This window comes from Ursus arctos, unplaced genomic scaffold (genome assembly GCF_023065955.2).
Source record: "Ursus arctos isolate Adak ecotype North America unplaced genomic scaffold, UrsArc2.0 scaffold_20, whole genome shotgun sequence".
NCBI classification, from domain to species: Eukaryota; Metazoa; Chordata; class Mammalia; order Carnivora; family Ursidae; genus Ursus; species Ursus arctos.
Window position 1 is genome coordinate 29,318,909 of NW_026622875.1, and position 17,444 is coordinate 29,336,352.

At 40.3% G+C, this 17,444-nt stretch overlaps 1 protein-coding gene across 4 annotated transcripts in view; it reads right to left on the minus strand.

Annotated features, from left to right (window-relative positions):
- Positions 1-9,380: 9,380 nt before the first annotated feature.
- DNAJC13 (DnaJ heat shock protein family (Hsp40) member C13) overlaps positions 9,381-17,444 on the minus strand; it is a 119,495-nt gene continuing 111,431 nt past the window's right edge. For all 4 annotated transcript variants that reach the window (XM_048216197.2, XM_044383412.3, XM_026497026.4 and 1 more), the window contains 2 exons: positions 16,142-16,241; positions 9,381-10,254 (listed from right to left, as the gene is read on the minus strand). In XM_048216197.2, the coding sequence (XP_048072154.1) occupies positions 10,148-10,254; positions 16,142-16,241 (207 nt within the window). In that variant the 3' untranslated portion in view covers positions 9,381-10,147. The remainder of the gene's footprint in view (positions 10,255-16,141; positions 16,242-17,444) is intronic.

The following is a 17,444-nucleotide window of genomic DNA, read 5'->3' on the forward strand; positions in this document are numbered from 1 at the left end:
CAAGGAATTCTGTATTTTCTAGCTTCTTCCTTCTCTTTCTTTTTTAAAAATATTTTAAGTAATCTTTAACCCAAAGCAGGGCTCAAACTGACAACCCCAAGATCAAGAGTTGCACATTCTACCGACTGAGCCAGCCAGGTGCCCCTCTAGTTTTTTTTAATCAACTAACTTCAAACTCTGAATTCTACATTTCATATGGAGACAATGAGACTGGCTGGACTGTGTACGTGGTCTGTGCTTCAGTCTGCGGACAGAACCCTTCATTCAAGTCAGTCATCAGGCATTCTTCTCAATTCGGAAGCAAATGTAAGTCACTTTCTAGGACTTGCCTCTTGGACCTCATCTGCCGGTAAGCAAGCAGCAGCTCAGGGAAAAAGATGTTTCCATTGTAGGAAATGGGTGGTCTTGTTAACTAAAGATCGTAGCATCTCTGATAGTTACTCTTTAGTTAGGGATTACATAGCAACATGACTACTTCTAAAAATGACTAAAACATTACAAATTGTTTTATGTAGACCTAAAAGTCCTTGAAATTTGTTTTACCCTATTCTTGATGACAATTGCTGACTTCAAGTCTCAGGATTATTACCGCCACTGTTATGCCTCGCGGTTCCCAGAGTCCTTTTGCAGCTGCATTTAGTCCTTGACAGGCTAAGAATGATCAACCTTACTATGTAGATAAGGAAACAAACTCAAAGGAGGCTTCACATTGTTTGCTCACACCTCCTGTGGTCACTCAGAGGGAAACGGGTTTTTTTTTTTTCTTTTTTAAGTAGTTTCTGCACCCAACATGGGGCTTGAACTCATGACTTGGAGATCAAGAGTCACATGCTCTACTGACTGAGCGAGCCAAGTGCCCCAAAGGAAGTGCTTACACCGCATAGGATGTCATGTGGTCCTGAAAATTCAAGCAGGCCATTCAATTTCTAGTCAATAGGTTGCCAGAAACAGATGAAGTTTATCTATAACATTTTTTTTTCAAACTGCTCTTTCCAAAAGCCTAGTAAAGCTTAGGTATTTAGAGACATTCCATCCTATAATGGAATTTAAGATCAGAAAAGGGATCACAGAATTTCTGGACTGGAAGGGATTCTCCAGCTACCTGATGATAATCTCACGTTTACTAGCAAGGGCTTGTTCCCTGTGTTCGTCCCCTGCTCTGCTCTTCCACATGGGCTGTGCGCTACCTGTGTCCTTGAGTTTCGCCACCTGTGACCACCTTCCCTGAGACAAACATGACAAATTGATCACATCCACTCCTTTCTATTTTCAAACACGGATCTCATTCCTAAATCACAATTATGCCGGGATGCCCACACCTCCATCTGGCACTCAGGATGCTGCCCAACCGGCCACTCCCTGGGTCTTAGGCTGGGTTCTCTCTCTCGACCCCTATACACCAACCATACCAGACAACTCCACCCTCTAGGTGTCCTCTATTTACTTTCTTATCCCCCTGCCTGTGTTATCTTGCTTTTATACCTGAGAACTGAAGCAAAAATGCCCCATGTATAAATCTTAGGTAAAGCCTCTACTCTAAAAGATTAAAACTAAGTTTTCAAATATCTGAGACCTTGCTTTTTCATCAGTTGTTTGGGGTATTTACCCAGAAGCAGGATTCCTGGATCATATGGTAATTCTATTTTTCATTTTCTTAAATTGATGTACCGCTGACACACAATGTTGCATTAGTTTCAGGTGTACAACATAGTGATTCAACAAGTCTGTACATTATGCTATGCTGTACATTAGCTCACACGGGCAGCTACTGTCTGTCACCAGACAACACTATTAAATACCATTAACTATATATAGTCCCGATGCTGTACCTTTCATCCCCAGGATGTATACACCCCATAACCATAAGCCTGTATCTCCCACATTCCTTTACCTATTTTGCACATGCCCCCACGCCCCTTCCCTCTGGCAATCACCAGTTTGTTCTCTGTATTTATGAGTCTGTTTCTGCTTCTTTTATTCATTTAAGATGCCACATATAAGCAAAATTATATGGTATGTCTTTGACTTATTTTACTTAGCATAACACCTCTAGATCCACAAATAGCAAGTTCTCATTATCATGGCGGAGTATATTTCATTGTATATATAAACCACATCTTCTTTATCCATTCATCTATCAGTGGTCACTTAGGTTGCCTCCATATTTTGGACATTGCAAATAATGCTGCCATCAACATAAGGGTGCAAATACCTTTTCAGATTAGTGTTTTAGTCTCCTTTGGGTAGACAGATACCCAGGGGTGGAATTGCTGGATTATGTGGTAGTTCTATTTTTAGTTTTTTGAAAAATCTCCGCACTGTTTTCCACAGTGACTGCACCAACTTGCATTCCCACTAACAATGCACACGGGTTCCCTTTTCTCCACATCCTTGCCAACACTTGTTATTTCTTATCTTTTTGATTACAGTCCTTCTGACAGGTGTGAGGTGATATCTCATTGTGGTTTTGATTTGCATTGCCTTGATGATGATTATTTTTCCTTTTTTTATTTTTTGAAGAACTGCCACACCGTTTTCCACCATAGCTACACCACTATCTTCCCACTAACAGTGCACAAGGGTTCCAATTTCTCCACATCCTCATTGACGTTCATTTTGGTTTTTGATAGGAGTCATCCTCTTGGGTGTGAGGTGGTATCTCGGTGTAGTTTGATTTGTATTTCCCTAGTAATTAATGATTCAGCACCTTTTCATGTGCATATTGGCCATTTGTATGCCTTATTTGGAGAAATGTCTATTTAAGTGCTTTGCACATTTTTAAATCGAGTTGTTGTTCATAGTAGCATTATTCACAGTTGCTAAAATATGGAAACCTAAATGTCCATTAATGGAGGGACGGATAAAGAAAATGCGGCATATACGTACAATGGACTATTATTATTCAGCTTCTTAAAAAGGAAGGAAATTCTGACATGCTACATGAATGAATCTTAAAGATACTATGCTAAATGAAATAAGCCATTCACAAAAAGATAAACACCGTATGATGCCACTTGTATGAGATACTTCAAACACTCAAACTCACAGAGACAGAAAGTAGAGTGGTGGTTGCCAGGAGCTGGGGAAAGGGAGAACGGGGAGTTATCAATCAGTTGATGAGTACAGAGTTCCAGTTTAAGAAGGTGAAGAGTTCTGGAGGTGGAGGGTGCTGATGGTTACACATTATGAATGTACTTAATAACACCTAACTGTACACTTGAAATGGTAAAGATGATAAATTAATGTTATGTGTACTTTACCACATTAAAGGAAAATAAAATAAAATAGAATAGGGGCGCCTGGGTGGCACAGCGGTTAAGTGTCTGCCTTCGGCTCAGGGCGTGATCCCGGCGTTATGGGATCGAGCCCCACATCAGGCTCTTCTGCTATGAGCCTGCTTCTTCCTCTCCCACTCCCCCTGCTTGTGTTCCCTCTCTTGCTGATGGTCTCTATCTCTGTCAAATGAATAAATAAGTAAAATCTTTAAAAAATAAATAAATAAATTAGAATAAAAATAAAATAAAAGGACTTAGGAACCAGGCTGAAGAAGCTTCCACTAGCAAAGACAGGACATTTTCAACTTCAATAAAAATACAGGCATACCTTGGAGATACTGTGGAGTTGAGTCCCAGAGCACTGAAATAAAGTGAGTATCACAATAAGGTGAGTCAAATGAATTTTTTCATTTCCCAGTGCATATAAAAAATGTTTACATAATACTGTAGTTAGTTAACTGCAATAACATTGTCTAAAAATGTACATACCTTAATTAAGAAATAACCTTATTCCAGGGTGCCTGGGTTGCTCATAATTGACTGGAATTAATCAAGTCTAACTCCTGATTTCAGCTCAGGTCACGATCTCAGGATTGTGAGATCGAGCCCCACACTGGGCTCCAGGCTAGGCACGGAGTCTGCTTAAGATTCTCTCCCCCTCTTCCTTTGTCCCTCCCCCGACACCACTCCTGCTCTCTCTAAAAAACAAAAAACACAAAACACCTTATTGCTGAAAGGTGCTAACTAACCATCATTTGAGCTTTCAGCAAGTTGTAATCTTTTTGCTGGTGGGGGGGTCTTGCTTCGATGTTGATGGCCGCTGCCTGATCCAGAGTGGTCTTGCTGAAGTCTAGGGTGACTGTGGTAACTCTTTAAATAAGACAACAATGAACTGCCACACTGGTTGACTCTTACTTTCACAAATGATTTCTCTGTAGCATATGATGCTGTTTGATAGCACTTTACCTATAGCAGAACTTCTTTCAAAATTGGAGTCAGTCCTTTCAAACCCTGCTGCTGCTTTATCAACTAACTTTCTATGATATTCTCAATCTTTGTCATTTGAACAATGTTCACAGCATCTTCACCAGTGGTAGCTTCCATCTCAAGAAACCTCTTTCTCGGGGCGCCTGGGTGGCACAGTCGTTAAGCATCTGCCTTCGGCTCAGGGCGTGATCCCGGTGCTCTGGGATCGAGCCCCACATCAGGCTCCTCTGCTATGAGCCTGCTTCTTCCTCTCCCACTCCCCCTGCTTGTGTTCCCTCTCTCGCTGGCTGTCTCCCTCTGTCAAATAAATAAATAAAAACATCAAAAAAAAAAAAAAAAAGAAAGAAAGAAAGAAAGAAACCTCTTTCTCTGTTCATCCATAAGAAGCAACTCCTCAGCCATTAGTTTTATCACCAGATCGCAGCAGCTCAGTCCCATCTTCAGGCTTCACTTCTAGATCTCCTGCTATGTCCACCACATCAGCAGTGACCTCCCCCGCTGAAATCTTGAACCTCTAAGTCATCCATGGGTGCTGGAATCAACTTCTAAATTCCTACTAATGTTGATATTTTGACCTGTTTCCACAAATCACAAATGTTCTTAATGTCATCGAGAATGATGAATCCTTTCGAGAATGTTTTCAATTGGGTTTCCCCAGATCCATCCAGGGAATCGCTATCTCTGGAAGCTAGAGCCTTACGAAATGTATTTCTTAAATATTAAGACCTGAAAGTCAAAACTGCTCCTTGATCCATGGGCTGCCGGATGGACAATGTGTTAGCAGGCATGAAAACAACATTGATCTTATTGCTCATCTCTATCAGACTCCTGGATGACCAGCTGCATTGTCAATGAGCAGTAATATTTTGAAAGAAATCATTTTTCTGAGGAGAAGTCTCAATAGTGGGCTTAAAATATTCAGTAAACCATGTTACAAACAGATGTGCTGTCATCCTGGCTTTCTTGTTCCATGTACAGAGCATAAACAGAAGAGATTCAACATAATTCTTAAGGATTTTTCAAATGGTAAATGAGCATTGGCTTCAACTTAAAAGTCACCAGCTACATTAGCCTCTAACGCTCTGTCTTTTGAAGCGTGGAAGCCAGGCAATGACTTCTCTCTAGCTCTGAAAGTCCTAGAAGTCCTAGATGGCACTTTTTCCCACAGAAGTGTTTCATCTACACTGAAAACGCGTTGTTCAGCGCAGCCAGCTTCATTCATTACCTCAGCCAGACCTTCCGGCTCACTTGCTGCGGCTTCACATCAGCACTCGCTGCTTCACCTTGCACTTTGATGTTATGGAGACGGCGTCTTCCCTTGAACCTCATGAACCCACCTCCGCTGGCTTCAAACTCCTTCTGCAGCTTCCTCACCCTTGCTCCGGACTAAGCTTTGGCTTAAAGGGATATTGTAGCTGGTTTGATCTTCTGTTTAGACCACTAACACTTTCTCCGTATCAGCAATAAGGCTGTTTCACTCGTAGCATTCATGTGTTCACTGGAGCAGCACTTTAAATTTCCTTCAAGAACTTTCCTTTGCATTCACAATTTGGCTATGTGATACAAGAGGCCCAACTTTCCACCTAGCTCAGATTTTGTCATGCCTTCCTCAGTCAGCTTAATCATTTCTAGCTTTTAATTGAAAGTCAGAGACATGCAACTCTTCCTTTGAACAAGTGGTCATTGTGGGTTATTAATAGGCCTAATTTCAATATTGTTGCATCTCAGGGAATAGGGAGGCCCAAGGAGAGATGGGGGAACAGCCAGTCAGTGGAGCAGCCACAACACATACATTTATTAAGTTCACGGTCTTACACGCACATGGTTTGTGATTCCCCCAAATAATTCCAAGAGCAACATCAAAGATCAGTGATCACAGATACAAAGAAATATAATAATGAAAAACTTTAAAATATTGCAGTAATTACTGTAATGTGACACAGAGACACGAAGTGAGCAAACGCTGTTTGAAAAACGGTGCCAAGCATCGCTTGATACAGGGTTGCCAAAACCTTCAATTTGTAAAAAAAAATGCAGTATCTGCGAAGCACAGTAAAGCAAAGTGCAACAAGACAAGGTATGCCTATAACGGCAAAGGACTGAAACACAGCGAATGTTTAAATCTATGATACTAAAAAATACGACAATAATGGTACTAGTAAGAAAGCAAATTGGTCACCTTCAGAAGAGGACAGAGAGTAAATTATCTTGAACGTGGATAAGGAAATGAATTAAGCCTTCATCCTGCCTTTCCCATATAAAATGTGCCACTGGGTAACAAACAGCAGATAAAAGAAAGCATTCCTTTTCTCTTTTATTGAGGTAAAATTAGTATATTACATTGTATTAGTTTCAGTTATGCAACGTAATTGTTTGTAGAAACTACAGTGATCACCACGGTAAGTCCAGTTACCAACAAACATCACTATACAACTGACACCCTTCACTCATTTTGCCTACCCCCAAACTCCTTCCCTCCTGATAACCACCAATCCATTCTCCATATTTACGAATTTTATGTTAGTCCACATATAAGTGAAATCTTGTATTTGTCTGACTTATTTCACTTAGTGTAATACCCTCAAGGTCCATCCACAAATGGCAAGATCTCATTCTTTTTTTTATGGCTGAATCATATTCCATTATATATATATATATATATATATATATATATATATATATATATATATATATATATATATGTAATTTTTTTTTACCTCTTTATCCATTCATCTGCTGATGGACACTTAGGTTCTTTCCTATCTTGGCTACTGTAAATAACACTGCAAAGAACACAGGGGGTGCATGTCTCTTTTTCAATGAGTGTTTTTGTTTCTTCAGATAGATACCCAGGAGTAGAAGAGCTGGGTCATACGGTAGTTCTATTTTTAATTTTTTGAGGAATCTCCATATGGTTTTCCACAGTGACTGCACCAGTTTGCATTCCCAACAGTGCACGAGGGTTCCTTTTCTCCACATCCTCTTTAACATTTGTTATTTCTTGCCTTTTGATACTAGCCATTTTTAACAGATGTGAGGTGGTATCTCGTGGTTTTGATTTGCATTTTCCTGATAATTGGTGATGTTGAACATTTATCATGTGTCATTTGGCCATCTGTAGGTCTTCTTTGGAAATGTCCCAATAGATCTTCTGCCCATTTTTCAATCAGATTTTTTGCTACCGAGTTCTTTACATATTTTGGATATTAGCCCCTTATTGGATACGATTTACAAGCATTTTCTAGGTTGCCTTTTCGTATTACTGACTTCCTTTGTTGTGCAGAAACTTTAGTTTGATGTAGTCCTCCTTGTTTAACAATTTTTTTTTTTTTGCAGGAAGAATTTCTTATGAAGTATTCCAGGTACTAAGCGAAAGGGCCTCCAAATAGCAGCATTTGGTAACTCCTGATGTAAGAATGGATCCAGTCACACTGAGCTTCCATTACTGTCAATATCACATGACCTACAGACATAATGTGCTTCCAAACAAAAGAAACCAACACTCCTCTAGTCTTGCCAAAGGGATGGAACCTGAATCTGATAGAGCTTCTGGATGCAAAAGGACAGAAGATTAAGTTGAACTGCACCAGCAGTGTGTGATCAGTAACTTCAAAACTCTGGGGAAAAAAAAAAAATGGCCTCAGGGCCTTCAACAAAGTTATGGGGGGAAAGGGGATGGAAGGGGAGCTACAGATTAAAAAAGACTCAAAAGCATACTTAAAGAAGAAAAAGTGCAAGACCAAACTCTGGCGTTCAGGGATGTACACGTGGATGATAAAAGAAACACAAGGGAGTGTTGGACAAGTGGTCACTTTTGGAAGGAGGGACTGTGATTCTGATGGGTGCACACGAAGGGACTTCTGGAGAGGCTGGCAAAGTTCTTGACCTAGATGGTAGTTTCAAGGGTGATTTGCCTTATATAACGACTCATAAACTAATTTGTTCAGTGAGATTTTCTGTATCTGTTTTGGTTTACAATATAAAATGTTTAAAAACAAAACAAGACCAAAATAATCCTGTTTTCCTAGTTACATACACCTGCTAGAGATTGCTGCTGTGTTAGGATCATGGCTCAGAACACAGACTTTGGTGTCAGATCTAAGTAGTTTTGGTTTCTTACTCTGTTACTTACTGTGTGACTTTGCTAAGTTGCTTTGCCTCTCTGAGCCCACGTTCGTCACCTGGAAGATGAGAATTTTATCAGTATCAAGCCCATAAGCTTGCTCTGAGGATTAAATGAGGAGATATATATCTATATCTATCTATCTATGTATGTTTAATATATATATGTTTATATAATGTTTGGCATTCAGGCAATGTTCAATAAAGATGAGCTATTACTGGTATTCAAATATCAATGACTGTAGATTAATTTAAATAGCCTTTTAAATATCATAAATACAATATTTACGTTCTCATAGCTTTTAAAGGAAATAGATTGATTTGCACTCTCCTAAAACACTCCTAAATTGGCTGTTATAATCTCTTTAATGAACATATTTTTATAACAAGTATTATCTGGAAACTAAAATCACAGTTATACATTAAAATACTTACATGGGTATATTACTCCATAATCTTCGAGAGATGATGCAAAATTCTGAATTAGTGACTTACCATAGGAATAAGTCTCCATTCTAGCTCTGTTTACACATCAACTGTGGAATAAACTTGGTTCTTGCTTTCAAAGGCAACGTGGAGGTTTGGGTATTTTCTCATTCTTTAAGAAGTGCTTGTATTCTTTACATGTTTATATTTTCCTGCAGTTTGTGATCATAATAGGATACCTACAGGCTAAGATCTGTGTTATTTGAGATATGTTCTCATTCTAAATTTCTCTCCTCTTAAAAATATTGGAATTAATGTGTCTCACACATCAGAGTATTAACAGGCTGCCCCACTCCTGAATTACTTAATAGAAAATGCTATGTCTCTGGAAATTTAGGTGTGGCTAAAATATTAACAAAGGACGTTAGGAATGATCAGATGTGTCAATGTAGTTATCTGTACGAGGAGTGGTGAATGTGAGGAAAGTCTGTGTTTATTCCTACTACTAAATCTGTCTTAGAAACAGACATGAGGTCTCCCACGGGGAAAAATTAAATTAGAACAAATATATCTCATTAACAAAGCAGTCAATTCCCTTTATTTTTAAAATTTTATGTACACATATGAATGATCTGTATAATGTACATTCAATATAGAAAGCTTTATATATTTGATAATGTATAGAACATTTCACAATTACACTAATCTCTTACATAACATATCTTGACATCCGTTTTTAAATTTTTAAATTTTTTTGCACAAGCTCCTTTTTCATTCAATTTGGTAAAGCCAGTTATACATACCGACGTGTACTGTGAGCTCTCAGAAGTTAATGATTGAGGAGAGGATACCAGTGAACAGGCACAAGGACAAAACCTAATAGTGTTTGACGGTGGAGGAGGACAGCCACGTGGACTCGATGCAGTAGAGGGAAAGACCCTTTTCCGGGGATAAGTGAACTAGTCCAATTTCTGTAGATTGCAGTTCAACCCCACAGTCACACTAATTCAAAAAAACATTATAAAAACTAGGAAGAAAGTCTTGTCTTTTTGATTCACAGTCTTGTAAACAGATATAAAGGAACAGAATGTGCTTACATACATCAAGAAAAAAAAATTCTTGTGTACCCACTTAGGCTGATCCACAGAGTGCTTTCTTACAACGTGATACAATTAGAATCACTGACTTTTTTCCTAAATAAAAATATTTTTATAGAAAAAGGAATAACACTGTCATGAAACCAGGAGAAAGGCAGTAAGAGTTTGCTTCAACGTATCAGCTGGAGGAATGTGGACTGGGCACTGGCCTTTCAGCATTTATTGTCTCTCACAAATGTGTCAAGTCTGATAGCCAAGGTCGCCCGCCTCGTGGTCTACGGGAGGCGGCAGGTTAGACATGACTGACGAGGATGTCCCTGCAGTAAGGTAGCCAGCAACTCCAGGTCCTGCAAGAGAGAAAGGAAAACACACACCTAGAGAGCAGAGTCACGGGAAAATGCTGACCTTTATAAAAACGTCAGAAGCTAGTCAAGTATCTATCTTATCATACCTTAACAAACAGCTACACAGTGCCATTTTCAAGGTATGGCTAGATGACAAAGTTAAAAATCATTTCAAAATTGATGCTGGACAGTCACACTGGTGTGGAAACATGGGAAACTGTCCCTTCTCAATTCTGGGAATTTAATGTTTCAAAAAAATCCTGGGCACTAAAGGACAGCTATATCAAATGGAAAAAAAAAGGGGGGGGGACAAGTAGAGGAAAGAAACTCAATACTCAATCAGCCCATCCAAAAGCCATACTTGATGAAATGCCCAAGAAAAACACTTTATCAACATTCAAGGTAACCAACTTTCATTTGGTGCAAAGAAATGCTATCACAACAAGTAACACCAAATGAACAAGGGCTGCTACACCAACGTCTCTAAAAAAAGGAAGGCTCTGGACATCTGTCATAGGTCAAAACAAGAACGCTATGGGAAAAGATACCAATATTTTCTCTTTCTAGGTCTTCCTTGATTCTAACACTCTAGTACATGGAAATGCTACCTATGCCAGCATTTATCAAGATGTGTCCTATGAGCATTCTCTGTCATGGCTTTAGCCCTCCAGTTCATCTTAAACATTGCAGAGACAATTACATCCCAGAAGCACTGCACAAACTGTACAGAGTACTTGCGAGAGACATTATAGCATAATACCGCAAACTGAGCAATACTTTTAGCTGCAACTACAGGAAATAAGGCAAACGGCTAAGGAACATCAAAGGGTTAGAACTAGAAAGGCAGTGGAAGCGGCATGCATTTAGCAAAATGGTTCTCTACCTGCTTCAGAGAGCTACACAGAAGTTAGCAAGCTGCCTGGCAGAGCGGATCTAAAGCCCACTCCTGAGGTGAAGGGGGCTGCTGCCAGTTAGAAGGGAAGGAGAGACACCTGAGGGGAAAAAAGAAATATAAGCGGCAAGGGAAGTTATAAGGAAGTGCAAACAGCAGAGCAGTTTGATGAAGGCTAAGGCATAACAGGGACGAATGCAGGACAAAAGGGCACAAATCAGATTCATCTTGTTCACCTTACAAGCACTTGTATCGAGGATGTGAAATGACTCGCGTCACTGAGCAAACACTGCATCTAGCACGTAATTATACAGCCAGAGACAATTCAGCTTGCGTGAGCTGTAACGTGCCAAACAGAGGGCTGAGGCACTCGGAACCCTGAACTAATAAAACGTGGAAAAGGGATTGTCCCTTTTTATGGCACCAGAAGGCCCGCATCTATCAACTCCTGCCTTCTGCCCCCTCGGGGTGCCAGGCCTTCCCCAGACTGCCCAGAAGAAGAGCACCAGGGCAGCCTACCGCCGCTAACAGGGCAGTGCAGAGCCACCGCACCACGCTGGTACCATCACTTCCCACCAACCTGTCACTCTTTGAACCTTAGGCAGCAGCAAGATTACCAGAGATAGAAGGCTGAGAAATAAACCCCCAAACACCCTGGATCAGTAAAGTTCCCAAGCACTTCCAATTGTGGACTCAACTTGATTCACATCAAATGAGTAGATTACGAGACCAAATCATGAATATTACATAGAAAACAGACTAAGGCTACTGTTCTCAAACTGTGTGCTGAGGCACCCTGGGACAAATTCACAGGGGTGCTGCTAGATATTTTAAATTGGAAAGAAACACAGAACATCTGTTGGACACCACACAACCATTTTCAAGTTGTTTGGACCTAATACTTAACTGTTAGCTTATTTCTGGCCTAGAAGCAGATGAAAAAAAAAATCATGAAGATATTAAGGGCACTGTGAACTCAGAAAGTTTGGGAACCTCTGGGCTAAAATTAAATTGTGAAATGATGGTCCTAAAAGGATTATCCACGAGAGACCAAATTCTAGCCCCACCATTTGCCGCTTCAGGAAAGACAAACCAATGCCTTGACATTTCTGTAAATAAAGTCTGAAATGCTCTTTCCCTCACACTTCTGACCTCTCCTTTAGACCCTGTCTGGTTTCCAGGGGCCAGAAGGTACAGTCTAGTCATTAGGATGGGACAGAGCAGTTGTGTTCTCCAGAGAAAGGTGGGAGGACAGAGTAGGGGCTGCCAGAAATGGGGCGTGCGGCAACACTGAGCCAGCCTGCCAGACTTAAGAACAAGAAAAGATGGACAATTAACAAAGAATCCCACAAAAGGGAACTGGCTGCAATAATGGAGTAGTGGAAAAAGCACGGGCTTTGGTAAAAATGAACATGGGATTCTCAGCAGGGAGATAAAAAGAAGGAAGCTCTCTGCCTTAGCAGTCAGTGACCTACAATAAATTGACAACCTTAGGGAATCTTTCCTAACATCACTCACATTGTGTAGTCTTGGGACAGGTGTAAAAAGAAAAACATAAGGTAAAAAACAACAACAACAACAACAACAACAAAACCCAACTCTGTGAAGAACTGACAGACTGGTTTGAGGAGAGACCCAAAAATTGCACCCTCTCTCCCTTTAGTGACCTTAGGAAGTCAAGTTAACTATTCCACATGCCTCTAGTTAAATACAATATAAACATATACAGGTGTGTGTGTGTGTGTGTGTGTGTGTGTGTGTGTGTGTGTGTGTAAACCTCATTTCCAATTCCAATTAAATATATGTGTGTACATGCCTGTATGTATGTATACAAAGTTCTTCGTCTTCGTTTCCAACTCCTACAAGCATGTTTACCTTGGTCTGCTTCTCTTCCTTCCCCTGTTGTTCCTTCCTTCTCTATTCTGATTTTGTAACTGAGGTAATTTGAGGATTTTCACTGTAAAAATTATTTTGATAGCTTGTCAGTACCCAGTTCTGCTAGAACCTAATAAATAACTAAGTAACTGAGGGCCCGCAAGCAACCACGGCTTTTCTGCATTATGGGTAAAACCGCATTGAGACACTTTTAGATTGTTTATCATAAAACAAAACAAGTATGCCAGGCTAGAGAGCCTACGGAACCAGGCAGTCTTATCTCAATTCATCAACAATGAGTAATCCTGCCTAGGACACTTATTTATAACCCCAATCCTGAGCACGTGACTGAATGCTATCTGCTCAGCAGCGAGGGTGAAGAAAACCATAAATGAATTTTTTTATTCTTATCCTACTTTGAAATAGTGATTAACTTTCCTCTGTCTTTTCCCATCTCCTACACAAAATACACCTACTTGCCAAACTCCCCCACAGGTATTTTAGAAAAAGGGACAGTGAAGTGTATTCTCATAGTGCCTTACTTCATTGGCACACTGGTTAGAGAATCCTCTCACAACTGAGGGTAGGGTGGGGTAAATCCTAATCAATTAAAGTTCCAACTCAACACACCACTGTAGACATTCCATAGAGTTATGGGTGCGATTTTACCGTTATTAGGAGACCTTGCCCCTTTTAGCACACACATGACACACAATACAAAGCGTGGAAAAGCTCAAACACAAGAAGGCAACATCTGGCAATCTGAACAATGAGTAGACAACAATTCAACCAGTAGTGCTCTGACTCTTTAAACCGTCTTTTTAAAAAAGACTAGAACTGATGGGAAAAGAACAAAAGAACATCCCAGACTGATGATGTGCTAAGAACTGGACAATCTGGGGGCCAACACAGCTCAGGACTAGTCCAGACTGTCCCGTGTGGACGTGTCTATGGGCTTCAGGAGGGCCTTTGGAATGGCCACAGTACCACCAGTCCACTTCCAAGTTGGGACTGATACACTGCCCCCTTGACCGGCTTTATACAGAAGCTGCTGCCCCTTGAGCATGCCCAAAGGAGGATGTGAAGGAACTTGTAACCCCAGTTTTTCTTCTTCCCCAACCCTCTTCCATCCCCTACAGCTCATCATAGCTCTTCTCACACCTTACTCAGAAGTCACCCCAGGGATCCAAGTAGAAGGGAAGGCACAGACAGGAACCTTTTTAATCCCTGTACTTTTTTCTCTAGTTATAGCAAATTTGGATGGGGTGAGGATTGAAAGATTTCTAAAGGAAATCTAGGTCCCTGAAGATAAATCTCTATCTCTTCTGTATTCCAACACAAAGCTTTTGGCCCACATCCTATTAGTGGGTGAAGGACCATCTCAGGTCTTTTACTGTATGAGGTCAAGTCAATGAACACTAAGCACAATGGAGAACACAGCGAATTAAAGGTGTCCCCCTGTAGGGAAGCTTATAATCTACATCTTATTATTCTTCAGGGCCAAACTTTTTAAAAAAGTAGTTCTTTTTAGCTGGAAAAAAATAAGGCAGATTTTCCAGTCACAACATCCTTAGATACAAAGTAACGAATGTAATGCCACAAAAAGGTGGTATTACATACAATTTTGGGAAAGAGTCTAAAGAGATGAAGTTTTTAGTGTGCCTGTTAGAGAACATACTCATACTCTGAAGCTACAACTTTACTTCAAATTTGAAAGAGAGATAGGAGATAAACAAAGACCATTTTCTAGGTATTTCTCTCCAGAGAAATCACAAGACAGGGCACGGAAAAGTTAGAAGGGAGCCCTGTAACACTGCTCTTCATTCATGTAGACCCAGGACTGGCAATCAAAGCACCGTGTATTTATAAATGTTAGGGCTCTGCTTATACATTTTAGTGGATTCATATGAAAGTGGTCATAGTGAAGAAAAAGCAGGAGTGTCACAACTGAGACTAAAATTAAAACCAAGAAAACGTTTTCTGAAGTCGCCGTTTTTAGTCTTCATGATTTATAAACTTCTATACTAGTGATCAGGATTACTAAAACAATTACACTGGCATGCAAACCACTGGGTTTTTCTCTCAGTTTACCCACATCATCTCTGGTTAGAGGAGGATACAGAGCTGACTTTTTTTTTTTTTTAAAGATTTTATTTATTTATTCGACAGAGATAGAGACAGCCAGCGAGAGAGGGAACACAGCAGGGGGAGTGGGAGAGGAAGAAGCAGGCTCCCAGCAGAGGAGCCTGGTGTGGGGCTCGATCCCATAACGCCGGGATCACGCCCTGAGCCGAAGGCAGACGCTTAACCGCTGCACCACCCAGGCGCCCCTGAGCTGACTTTTTTCTTAATATATATACTATACACAAGCAGATGACAAAAACTACCAATTATTCTTAAGGTTCATTTCAAACTGAAAACTTTTACAGCAGGGACTATATTTCATCTTCAGATATAGCAATAAAATGGTATGACTTTCTTTTTAAACAGAAGCCAGTATGAAAACGAACATTCCAAAGTTGTTATGCAATTGGTGTATCAAATGGACAAATGTCCTCAACTTCAAAAATGTATGATCTTCTGATCCTTACGTAATAAAATGTCCTTTCCTTTACGGTACCCACATATTTCTTCCCTTGAGAGGAAAAACTGTAAATATTTTGTAAAACTACAGATTAATCACTGGAAACTTAGAAGAAAAATATTCCACATATGAATGTACATTTTAGAGTTTCAATCTGTTACTCTGACAGAAATGGAATGATGCTACCATGTTTCTGATACTGATACTTCTGAGTAGATATTTCTCTACTCTTTTTACACGTTCAAGATAAACATTTTAATAGACTCGTGCTCCAAATGTAACCTGTGCCACCATGAATTAATTGAGTCTCAACTGAGCAAGGTCCATGTTTCAGTCAGCACACATTCAACACAATAGCAGTTGACATCTGTCCAGGACTAACCCCAGAAGTCCACTGTATGCCCACAGCACCACCAACACAGGTGGCTAGTAGCCTAAGAAGAAACGCTAAGTGCTACATTCAGTCTAGTCAGGACAAAAGGACGGTTCAAGTGGTTTTTGCTCTATGTCTTAAGAGTAACCAATTAGGTGCGGTTTACCTGTGAGGTATCCTGCTGTTTGTGACTCAGAAATAAACAAATCATGTTTCTGATCTTTGAAGGCACTCCAGACTGAAGAACGAGACAAGATTTCATTCACCTAGGGAAGTAAAGCAAACTCTTTGAGCATAAATCAATTAATAAGGACAGGGTAGTGGAAGACAGAACTAAAGAGAAAGAGCAAACTTCCAAGACAAAAGGAAGAAGGTCAGCTGAGGAAGACTCCAAGATGGAGCGAGACCTAGCATTCATCAAACACTCTATACCAGGCACTGGGAGAGGCACATCTTAAGCCAGACCCAAAAAAGTCCCTAATAAGTAATCTTCCCTCTAGAGTGGAACACTGTTATTTGAACCTATAATTTACTTGCTTATTTGTAATTTAGGCAGGAAGATTTTCTTGTGATAGTAACACTGGCTGAGCATGTGGCATGAGCTCATGAAGTATTCCCAAGGACAGGGTCTGGGGAGAAGATGCAACAAACTCAAGCTAAAACCTAAAGCAGTCTTTCAAATTATGGGTTGTGACCTGTTAGAAGTTTATGAAATCGATTAAGAGGATTGTGATCAGCATGCTCGAGAAAATAGGTTAATACTGAAAGCACCAGAGTCTCACATGTAAAACGGGTAAATACTGATCTGGGATGTATATACATATATGAGTACAGAATATGTGTGTAGAGTGTAATGGACTAAGATGAAGGACATATTTCTGTGTTATACAGATTTTAAAAAAAAAAGTTTAGGAAATCCCAACTCAGAGGCTGTCTTTCACATATCAACATTCAGATCAAATATTTATTGAGTACCTCCTTATGTGGAAGCACAATGGACACAAAGATGAGAAAGACAGCCTCTGTCTCTGAAGTGCTTACAGTCTAGTCCTGGTGGAGGAGACAGGCAGCGCCAGATAATGTGGTGGCAGGCAACAGAGCAGAGATATACACGGGGCCACACAAGTCTAAGAGACTCCCTGTCCCAAGCTGGGAAGCACCACCGGAAGTACTTACTTGGGAAGGTGGTAGAGGAGCTGCTATTCTGAAAACTATCACACCTGTTTCCTCCCCCTTGAGATTAAAAGAGGGTGTCAGGGTTACTTGGCTAATTTCATCAACAGAAATCCTGAGGCAGGTGGAAGGTAAGACAGCCGCCTACACATAGTACACAAATGTGCCTCGGCTTGGCAAGTTCAGAACCCCCACAGGAAAAAAACCCCAAATACTTCTAAACATATAGTTGATGACTGCAGCAAGATATGTGGCCTCTCTTCTTTAGTATTACTTTAAAATGTTCAAGTGGTGAT